General features: G+C 53.4%; 1 protein-coding gene across 7 annotated transcripts in view; it reads left to right on the forward strand.

Moving 5' to 3' along the window:
* The window catches only part of LOC113488515 (protein CEPU-1), a 311,358-nt gene that overhangs the window by 291,626 nt on the left and 8,322 nt on the right, over positions 1 to 11,410 (forward strand). For all 7 annotated transcript variants that reach the window (XM_026863733.1, XM_026863736.1, XM_026863734.1 and 4 more), the window contains 2 exons: positions 10,471 to 10,605; positions 11,268 to 11,388. In XM_026863733.1, the coding sequence (XP_026719534.1) occupies positions 10,471 to 10,605; positions 11,268 to 11,388 (256 nt within the window). The remainder of the gene's footprint in view (positions 1 to 10,470; positions 10,606 to 11,267; positions 11,389 to 11,410) is intronic.

An 11,410-nucleotide genomic window follows, 5' to 3' on the forward strand; every position in this document is an offset into this window, starting at 1 on the left:
CCCCCCCGCTCCCTGTGTCTCCTCCCTGGGCTGGCAGCATCCTCGCCAGCCCCCCACAGCCTCCTGTGCCCCCTAGCCATACCGAGCCCATCCGTCTCACCACCCATGCATTTCCCTGGCTTCTCTCAGTAAGTTGCAATATTGCGAATGATTCTCCAGAAATGGAGACATCAGTGCCATAAAACACGAGGGACAGAGCAAGGCCACTGGGCTGGAAAATAGCGTGTCTGAAAAAATAAAGACAGGCTAAAGATGATGGAGAGGCAACAGCGAGCTTCACCCTGCTGGGATTCAGGTGGCTCTGGGGGGTGAAGAGGGGTCGGAAGGTCCCAGGGGAAGGAAAATTTCCCCGTTTTCAGAAAACCACGGCAGTGACGGTGTCTGGGAGCCATGTGCAGGAATACACGGGGAGAAGGGAAAGTTTCCCAGAACCCCATGAATTCTTGCCAGCACTGGGGATGGATTTAGCCGGCACTTGATGCTTATTTTTTCACTCTTAATGCCATTATGCCACTTGCTTCCCATCCTAGGGATATTTTCTTAATGCGGCTGAAATACAGCTTAACTGAGGTTACAGCCATTTAACGCTTTGGATTGCAATTGCTTCTTAAGAGCTTGTCCTACGGAGAAAGCCTTTGGGTTTAAATTTGCAGCCAGAGGGACCCTACAGTCCTGGCTGCCGGCAGCTGTTTTTCAGACAAATCCAGAGGAAAGCGGGACGCCTCGGGTTTGGCAGGAGACGGGGATGCTCTCGCCGGCAGAGCGATGCTGGTTGCACACAGGGGTGTGTGGTTGGGACGGGATATGGTGCATCTCCCAGTTGGGGAGCCCTGTAACATTTTTTCAGGTGCTTTGTAAGGCTCCTGCAAGTAGCAGGTGGGAGCACCTCATTTCTTGGCGTTATCCTGAGCCGCCTCTCTCCTTGTCAAGCCTTGCGCACCGCAGCTTCTCGTAGAGACTGCGAGAAAGCTGCCAGAAATGGGATGGGCTCCAGGAAAGCCAAGTTGCAACAGGATTTAATCGAGGAGCAGCGCTCCCGCAAACAGGATGTGTGTGTTTGAGTGATTTTCTCCAGCAGCATCTGTCACTCTCCAACATTTTGGTATCATTGCAGCAAATTATTTAAACACTACCCACTGTACCCCATCTGTCAGGCAGCCCCTCCACACGTATGGGGCCCTACCTTGCTGCCTCTCCAAAGGAACTCACCGGCAGAGGCTGAGAGCCAAACAACAGGACAAATTAAATCAAAAGCACAGCTTCGGCACCCAGGGGGAAAATGCACATCAGCTTTGACTTATTGCATGGCGCACGCTTACAAGAGAGAAGCAGCGGCTTTTGTCACTGCAAGGGGCCGTGAAAAATGAATTAGGGCCGCTGCTGGGAGAGGGCACGCAGGAGAATCTTTCATTCTGGCGACGCTGTCCTCTCTCACCTTGCAAGCAGCAACAGGGAAAAAATCGCAGGGAGGAAGAAAAAGTAAAGGAAGAAAGGAGAGAGGGCTTCTTGTTGGGCGGCTCGTTAGGGTCTGGCTCTTTGGCTGCGGGAGGAGGAGCAGCCTAGGTGTCCCAAGAGCAGCATCAGTGCTTGAGCGGGAGCGTGGAGCTGCTGGGAGCTGCTCTCTCACCAGTAACTCTCTGGAGAGGGCTTGTCTCGGTGGGAGCCGTGATACTTGGTTTTCATGTGCCTTTTGCCCGCGTTCCTGCGAGGAGGCAGGAAAGCTGCGTGGGAAGTGGCTCAGTGCCGGTCGCAGCCTGTGCCAAACCTTTCCTTTAGGAGCATCTGTCCCTCCTGTGCCACCACGAGGGCCACTGCCTCCCCCTCGGAGCAGGTGGACCCCAGGGGCTGAGGAGGAAGCTGTCTGGCTCCGTGTTTGTGAATAATGCATGGCTATTATTAAGAAAAGCAGCCCTCTAATGAGCCCATCACCCATCTTTGCTACAGATCTAGCACCACTTAGATGCTTTGTGAACTGCAACCGATGCTAATTTGCTCTAAGGGAGTGGCACGTGCTGTCTGAACCTTTTCCTGGGGCTCGGGGTCCTTAGCTGTACCCCAGGAGGAGGCAGGGGCTGGAAGAAGCCGAGGATGGCCGCTGCCAGTTTGCCGAGCCCTGAGCTGCCTCCAAGCGAGCCGGGCTCTCCCTTGCACCGAAATAAAAGGGCTCATTTTTTATTCGACTCGTTTGCTCCTGAGTTAGAGCCTCGTTCAAGGGTGGTTGGTCCCCGAGTTGTTTTGTTTTGTTTCTTTAAATATTAATTTCCATAATCCTTTTATTTCCCAAGGAACTACTTCTTGCAAACAAAAGGTTTAATGCTTCTCTTTTATTCCTGGTAACAAATAAGTTGTCTGAGGCGTGCAAACATCCCGGCAGCAGCGAGCTGTTCGTGTGCAGCAGCCGCCTGAAGATGATGAACCGCATTTAAGGACAACTCACAGTGCTCAAGGGATGGGGAAAAAGCATTCCCGAGGGAATCAAGGGTACTATGGCAGCATCTCCCCCGAGATGCTTGACTGGAGAGGGAGGGCAGCGAGCCTGGCCGGCACTGGGAAGCCCCTGTGTAGGCCGGGATTCCGATCTTTTGCGTGGAGGCGTCTCTGACATGTCTTTTGGAGATGGAAGATTTGAGAGCCGAAGGCCGGGAAGCACAATAGAAGATAGACTGCTTGTATCTCATTGTCTGGAGAATAGATGGGCTGCGGGCTCCTGGAGAATAGGAGCTGCCACTCAGGTGGCTTTAATAGAACAGGCGGCAGATAGATTTCAATAAAAGAAATGAGTATAAATATTGTTAGCAGAGAAGATAGGAAAAGTGAAAAAGATCTTGTTCGACAAGTCACAGTGGGAAACTTTCAAGGACTTTTAAGCTAAAAACTCTTCATAATGGTGCTATAATGGGTGGCTCGACTGAGTCGGCTGCGCTGCGCAGCTCTGCCGAGGTGAGCGGAGCCGGGCGGGCATCCCCGGCACGGCTTTGTGTGGGAGGTCTGGCCCTGGGTGCAGGGTCCAGCAGCGAGGTGGCCGTGCTGGGGGAACCCGCTTACTTTTTGGCTCCCCGTGCCTTGCTTTGGCTGTCTGTGGTGTGGATGGTGAATATAAGCTGTGAATACAGGCTGAGCAGGCAACGTGGTGGTCTCTGCAAGTTGTGAGTGTCTCTGACTAGCGAGATGTGTCGCACATGCTCACTTGATAGTTAAATACTTGAATAGTTGTAGGATATGTGAGCCCCGAGTGTGATCCCAGGGCTGACTGCAGGTACACTGAGCAAATACAGCCACGAAGGAAGGTCCTGTCTTATATCTAGCACCAAGTAGCAGAAGAAGTGGAATAAAACGTCTTCCCTGGCAGCGAAGGTTTGGCAGTAGGCTGGAGAGCCTCAGCCATCATGATGGCAGTTGTGTTCGGAGGGTGCCTGTCGCCATCCCCATGTCCTGTCCCCATGCTCATGGGCAGCCAGAGAGAGGGATTTCAGAAATACTCACCTCTGCTCACGTCAGACCAAAGTCTTGCCCAGGAGTGTCCTCCAGCACATCTCAGAGATACGTGAAGCCCCATTGGCTCCCCGTTACGCCCAAAACAGTTGCAAGGAGAAGAAAAGCCACAGTGCTGCATGGCCGTGCATGAGGAGAGGGTCCCACGGCCCAGCGTGGGAGGAGATGCCGATACTCATGCAGAAGGACTTTATGGCAAGCACAGATCTATTGCTCAGCGTGCACCTGCCAGGAGTGTGTTGGGGCCCTCGGCACAGTGGTTGGCACCAGCCACCCCTCTTCCTTGGAGCCCACGCCACCACGCGTGCGGGCACGGAGCAAAACTGCCTGTGAAAGTTTGGCCAAATCCAATTAAATGAAGGGTATGAGCAAGGAACATAGGATATTTCCCCTCTCTTTGGTGATGCTGGGCACAACTCCTGATGGTCACCACCCCCAGGGCATGAGGATGAGGAGGGACTCCCAGCTGCAGCAGCAGCGGAGGGAGCTACTGCGCAGCTCCTGCAGCCCTGAGCGCTGCATAAAAGCCCGGCAATGAGAGCACCATCCCCTGAGGCTTCGTACAACATCAGGCCACGGAAACATGCTAATTAACACGGAAAAACGTGTGAGAGGAAAGATTTCTTCCCTTGTCATCGGGAAACTTCAAAAAGAGAGAGACTTGGCCCTGTGTAAGCACAATACAGCCTCTGATATGCTGTGTGCCTGTTTCTGGGGTTACGGTCCTTCTGCTAAAGGCTTGTGAAGAGTGAGGAAGAGGAGGTTCGTACCCTGTGTCTGCTGTAGGCTGGTCCTGTAGGTTGGTTTTCTAAAGGGATCACTCCTTAGGGAGGGTCGCAGATGGAAATGGGCTGGAGCCTGGGGCACAGGGATGGAGTATTTGTGAGAGGAGGTGAAGAGCATGGCATGCTTGCCTGGGTCAATGGGGTAATCTTAAAAAAAATAATAATTTTTTTAATGATTGCTCTGGATGATTTCCAGCAGGTTAATTACCCCCAATCTTTCTCCACCAAAGCGTGGCAGCGTTAAGCCAGCACCAAGGAGTTGGAAAGGACAGAGGCACAGAGGGGAAGCTGCCCTAACTGATGTTGTTCGCCTGATCAAAAGAGAAAGGGAAAGGGAATTTTTGAACTGTCTGAACTTTGTTCTGTATGTTAATTGAGCAGCCAGGAGCAGGTAATACTGATTAATAAGAGGTGAAGCAGGTGCTTCCCCCATCTTCGGCCAGAGCATGTGCTGGAGGCAGCCTTGGCTCTTCTTTACCTGCATCACCAGGACTGTCCTCCCTGCTGTAAGAGCCCAGGTTTGGGGTGATTCCTCCTCCCACCTCCTTCCCTGCACACCGGGAGCTGAACTGCCCACGCGATGCTACTGAATCACCCACCCTGCACTTTCCCGCCTGCTGCCTATAGCAGAGGAGAGGTGAAGCAGGTCTCGGGCGCCGACAAATCGCTCTTATTACCTTTGTGTGTTTTATTTATTTACTAGAAACCATTATAGAACGGCCATCACTACCGCATCAGAGTGACGTTTGAAATATATGGCTCTCGGTTTTGGCACATCACTTGGAGCCGGGAGTCTGCGCGATGTTAATTTTTATTGCCAGAAGTAGCCATAAATTGATAGTTCAGAATTGCTGTAGGGACTGTAATTAACTAGTTACTATTTCACCTCCAAAAGGAGCAATGTTTCACGCTCTTACTTTTACTTATCTGGAATCAGCCGCTGTCAACATCTGCTGAAGCCAGTATAAAGATTTATAGACCTTGGAGGTAAATATTGACTAATGGGCAGCTTGGCTTAATGTTCACCTTGAAGGACAATAAATTGTGCTATTGATTGAAGAGAGATGTCAATATCTGCATTGTTGTAAACATTTTAATAAAATTATCTCCATAAAATATTCTCCTTCTCCGGCCAATCCCGACTAGCAGGATTGGTGCCTGGCAAACGCAGCAGCACGGTGAAGCGGTCAGGGTAGAGTCTTGGGACCAGCCCTGGGTCTTTGGGCATCTGGAGATCAAACCCATCGTGGGGCAATTGCTGAGGTTTTGTCTTTGGGCTTTAGAGGTGGAAATATTGCAGCCCTGGATGTCTGGGCTGGCTTTGCCTTCTGGAAATCAGGGCAATGTGGCTTTTGGCCCCTTGAGGCTGTTTCTCATGGATAATAATGTCCCGGGTGGGTGCTTGCGATGCCTGCAGACAACACGTAGAGTGGGAAGACTTCACTGGGGTTATGATCTTTAGGAGCTGGCATGGTGCACAGAAGCAGGAACAGCAGCCGTGCTGCTTGCCCTGCTCAGGGCACCGCAGCATGCTGGCAGGAGTCGTGGCAAGGCAGTAGCAAGCTCTGCAGGACACTGGTGGAGAATGGGCAGTGCTGGGACCCACCTCACTCCCAGTTCAGTGAAGCTTTTTGAACGGCATCGCGGGCAGCGTTCAGGCAGGGAAAGCCGTACACAGTGCGTCCTAGAGACCTGAACATGACTGCAATGGCGAGCCAGGGGACAGTGGCACGTAATTAATTTGGGAACATGTGTTCGCTTTCTGGTGAGTTATTATCTTGTCAGAGGCTCAATGGAAGAGAACGGGTAGGAGGAGGCAGAAGGGAGACGAGTTGGGCTGGGAAAATGAGGAGAAGCAAGGGAAGGAGAAAGGCAAGGAGGGAGGAATGTGGCTGCACGAGGCGTCTGCTCGTGCCTTGTTGCATCGGCACCGTGCGGGACCCAAGCGCAGCTTCGCTGTCTGTTGGGTCAGCTCCGTGCCGGAGCAGGATCTCACCTCCACGGTTCCCCCACCGCCGTGACGGCCAAGATCCCCTGCGCCGGGGGCCTTGCAACGCTGCTTTGTTGATGACAATCTCTCTAATGTACCCACAGTGGCTTATCTGCACCACACGAGAGACATCGTTCTGTTATTTATACCTCTGTATTTCAGGCTGTTTGCTGCCGGGGTGCTCGCCCGTCTCTGGCAGGAGGCTGCCGAGCTCCCCGTCTCTCTTTGTGTCATGGGCAATATATTGATTATGCATCGAGTCTGTCTTGGCTATTTTGCAGGTCTGGGCTGAGTTTTCCCCTTTGCTCCTTTGTGCTTCCCCTTCCCTGAGGTTTTTTTATGGAGATCTGCAGAACTGCTAGTCTGGCAGAGCAAGTCTGAAATAGCGCGTGGTGGTCTGGGCGCAGGCTCCCGCTTGCCGAGCCGGTGGATTTAGGCTTTGGTTTTCCAGCTCCTCACCTCGCACTGGGTTAGTTTGTCATCCTCAGCTGATGAGCCAGGATTACGCTTTTGCCTAGTCTGTGGCTGTTCCATTTCTGGCCGGTATTATATTGTTAGTATTAATAATAATAATAATGATGGGTGCTAGCTGTGCTGGTTTTCTAGCTCCTAAGGAGATGAGAGAGCTCTCCCATTAATTCCTGCAATATTTCAGCTCCTAATTGTGCTCAAGCAGAGACAGCCTTGAAAAGTTCCCACCATTAATTCAGGTACCTCTCTCTGGGGGGGCTCCTAGAGCTGCGGGGCCCTGGGCCAGCCCTGCCCTGAGCATCCCTGAGCTGTGGGTGCTTTCGGAGGCAGGGACTGGGGCAGTTAGGTGCCCCTTGCATTGCTCTAACTCCAGGCTCAGGCGAGTGGTGGGAGGACGGTGGCGCAATCCCAGAGGGCCTGATATATGTGAGACTGGTTGGAGGAAGAATCCCCATCCAAAACCTGGGCTGGGGCTTGCCTCGCTCCTAAACCCGGGCAACTGAGATTCACCCAAAGCAGCATGTGTGTCTCTGTGCAACCCAGCATGTGGATAAATGTCTCTCCCGTGCCCCACCAGCCCCAGGGGACACCAGCAGCCATGGTGACACGGGCACCCTGTTGCTTTCTGTAAAGCAAGGTCTGCACTCGCAGATCGCGTTTGCTTAACCCTGGCCCTGCTCCCTGGGTCCCATCTATTTGTTTTTCCATTTCTGGCAGTCACTAATGAATGAGATTTGTCCAACTATCAACAAGACTTCCATTATAAACAGGCAAAACCGCAGAGGCCAGGGAGCCGAGTGGCTCGGCAGTTACTCTCGGCCATGCCTTTGCCCCGTGGCTGACGGAGGTGCTGGTGCAATCTGGCAGCGAAAGAGGTTTTAGGGACCTGGTTTTCCTGCAAAGCCCCTTGTGCAGGAGGGGACAGGGGGACACAGCAGGTGTCCCGGTCATCTGGTGCCTCGGGTCAGGGATCCCTTGTGTCGCCTTATTCCTTGAGGTGCTGTAGCAGACGCTAAGGACGCAGGATCTGGCCAGAGCCTTTAGCAGGGATGAGCTTCCTCATGGTGTTGTTATCTGAGCATGAGTAACACCAGATTGTGCTCAGGCAAAAGCAGGCAGCAGCTCCGGTGCAAAGCATCCTGTTTCCATGCGAGGCAGGCTCTGTGCGTTAGGGGCAGTGGGCTGTAGCCAAAATCCCACGGAGGCCAATGCAAAACGAGCCTGAAACCTCAAACTGTTTGCGCTATACCTCTCCGTTGGCCGATGACAGTGGATGTGTCTCAGACTTCAGCACTACACAGGCACAGAGGAAGCCTTCACCTCTCAATTTCCTGAGCTTTTGCAGGTGGAAAGCTGACCCTTGCAGTTACTTTAATGATGTCTTTTGCTGGGTAATGAAATACACTCTCCAATCAAACCAGGGACGTGGGCTACGGCTCGGCTACAGCGACAGCTAATTCTTGCCACGTGCGAGCCGGCTCTGGCGCGCTTAGGGAAGGGCCTTTGGTTAGTTAGGAAGCAGAGTGTTATCTAAGCCTTTGCACAAACTGGAGTCAGATTTGCGCACGGAGCATCTGAAGGCCACCGGCTGTGTCGTTATTTTATCAGCAGGCAGCGCTGTGCTACAGAGAAGCCGATTCTAGGTCAGCCATAAAAGGGTTGTTTTTTTTTTTTTTTTTCCCCTCTGCTTTTGCAGCTCACACTGCTGCAGGCCTAGTGGACGTAACTCTGCAATTTTTGTGTCTCCAAAGGATATTGATTTTGGGTAACGCCTTCATATCTTGCCCTTCAGTTGCACTAAGTACTGATGAGCTCAGCAGTTTTGACTGTGAGGCGGTCGGGTGGGAATTTTGGCACGGGGCTGAGGGTGCAGGCGGACGTCAGCAATTCATCACGTCGGGTCACGGGGGAAAACTTGCTTCACCACTTTCCAAAGCTCACACGGTGGTGTGGGGCTGTCTTCCCAGTTAAGTCAGCCTGGGGTAGCGGAATGCACACACGCACATGCATGGGGTCCTAGGGTTTGGCTGCCGAGCGTGCGAGGGAGCAGCGGATGTGCAAAGTCCCATGCGGAGGTGGCTGCCACGAGGTCTGGTGCAGGCTGGAGCCAAGGTGTGATTTTGTTCTGGCTGAGCTTTTTTGCCCTCGTTCAAGCCCAAAGTAGCAGCACCTGGGATTGCAGCAGCAGGATCCCAGCCGCAGGAGCTCGCCGTGTCGAGCCGTGCTGGGGGTGTTACAGAAATCACATCAGTGCTGGCTTGGGGCCCTGCATGCAAACCCCCGCATACACGTGCTTTCCAGACGGCCGCCTTGGCAGGCGGTGGCATGTGACCACGCTCACTATTTCTGTACCACGGGAAGAGATGCTATAAAAGCATCAGCCGGTGGGATGCAGACGGTGTGTGCCCCGACGGGAGCCTCCCGCGTGTGTATTTTGCATGCATTTGTTAGGAGCAAGATGCGTACGGTTGACCGGTCAAGCGTGGCGAGCTGTGGCCCACCGGGTCACACTAGCAGGGAGATGACAGTAGCCAGGCGGGAAACGAGGGCGAGCGTGGGATCGCCTGGCTCTGCTGGCCAAGCTCACCAGGTCCCCCAGGGACTGGGGACCTGCATTCGGCCTCTCTGCCATTGGCACTCACTCCCAGAAACAGCTGTCCAGAGCTAATTTATTTCCTAATGCTGCAGCAATGTTAATTTATAAATTACACTGGTAATTCAGGCTATTATTAATTTCAGATGGTGTAGGGCAAGCCTAATTAAAATATGACACCAATTGCCACACATATGTACCAAGGACTACCGTTTAAAATTTATAGGAATATTAAGTGTGACACTGGTCTCAGAGATGCTTCGCACAGTAATTACAGCATCTCGGCCGCGGGAGATCCGATGGGGAGACGTAAACGAAAGGAGAAGTTGTCCCCATTTGGGGGCTGTCAGAAACCCACCGGTGCTGTTTGTTCAGGGCGAGCAGCGTTTCTTCAGGATGTTTGGCAGACGTGTCTTAATTGCCAGGTTCCTTTATTTAACTCTGCGTTTGCTGCGGCGCCGTGATCTCCATCAACCTGGAGACTATCACGGCCCAACACCTGCATCTCACCAGCCAAGCGCCGTGGGTTTCCAGGAGTACTTCAAAGCGAAGAGCAGCCTCTTGGAAGGAAGGCGGGGGGGGCTGTAAGATGCCAAACAAAAGGAAAAACTGCTGAATACATCTGCCCAGGATGATTTTGTGGTGCAGCATGGGAGGGGGAGAGGGGGGCGAGCACAGCCCCCCCATGAGGACCACACAAATGAGCCTGGAATGGCACAAGGACAAAGAATTTCATCTGAAGGGAGATGTTGGCACCATAACTAATAGCAAAAAAGTGGCTGTGAATTAATTGAAGTTGAAAAATTCGATAGGGGTGTCTGTGTAGAGCTGGGTGAGCCCGGCGGTGCCTCCCAGCAGGAGAGAGGCGTGAGATGTGCAGATGCCAAGGGAAGATGATTTCAGGTTATTCTAGCAGGGGGCAGGTTTCACCAGGACCACTTTTCCCACCCTGTGCCCATCAGGGACGTTATCTCCAGCAAGCGATGCACTGGGCGGGCCCCTTTCTGGCAGGGCTGTTTTGGGGAGTGGTGGGGCACAGGCACGTGGGCTGGGACGGTGGGTGGGTGGGTGTCCTAGAGCAGTGTGACAGTTTGTTGTGCCTCCCTGTCACTCACGGCCCTCTCCCTCTGCCTCTGCAGCCGTGGGCTTCATCAGCGAGGATGAGTACCTGGAGATCACGGGCATCACGCGGGAGCAGTCGGGCGAGTACGAGTGCAGCGCCTCGAATGACGTGGCAGCACCCGTCGTCCAGCGAGTCAAAGTCACCGTCAACTGTGAGTAGCCTGGGTGGGCTGTTGGGTGGGCCAGGGCCAGAGCAGGTCACCGTGCCACCCCACAAAGGGGATGGGATGTTGGCGGTGGAAGGTGGGGCAAACCCATCTTCTGGGCCCCAGAGCCGAGACAGGTGGCAGCAGTTTTCTGAGCAGGTGGTGTTTTGCCCTTTTTCCCCCTTCTTTTCAAGCTCCATTTTTTTCCACCACCTCCTCTTCAGCTGTCTCCATCAACCTGGGTTTTCCGCCCATGGTGAGATGCTGTGCTGATAACCTCCAGGGAGAAGAGAGAAGTGAGCAGTAAATAGGATTTTTTTTCCTTTGGAAAAAACACAAGAGAGAAAGAAAGGGCATGAGGAAGAAAGCAGCACCATTTGTGCTCAGAGATGGAGGTGAAGACCCTTCTAAACTCCCCTCTGGCCACCCCTTCAGCTTCATGTGTTGGGCACAGGGATGCATGTGGTGCCCAAGAGCCGGGGGCTGGGCCCCGTGAGCCCAGAAATCCCTGGACAGCAGCGCCAGAGTGGCAGGAGCTGGACTCAGAGATGATTTTGGCTCCTTCCTAAGTGCAGAGGAAGAAAATGGAGCTTGAGGAGCAAGGGGAAAGGGGTAGGATGCCCCAAGGCTACTGGATGTTGACCCCAGGTTTCCTGGCTTCCCCGCAGACCCGCCCTACATCTCGGATGCGAAGAGCACCGGGGTGCCGGTGGGGCAGAAGGGCATCCTGCTCTGCGAAGCCTCGGCTGTCCCCTCCGCCGACTTCCAGTGGTACAAAGACGACAAGCGGTAAGAGCTGGGGGGGGAAAGG

The sequence above is a fragment of the Athene cunicularia genome (assembly GCF_003259725.1).
Source record: "Athene cunicularia isolate RWA chromosome 24 unlocalized genomic scaffold, athCun1 chr24_part1, whole genome shotgun sequence".
Lineage (NCBI taxonomy): Eukaryota > Metazoa > Chordata > Aves > Strigiformes > Strigidae > Athene > Athene cunicularia.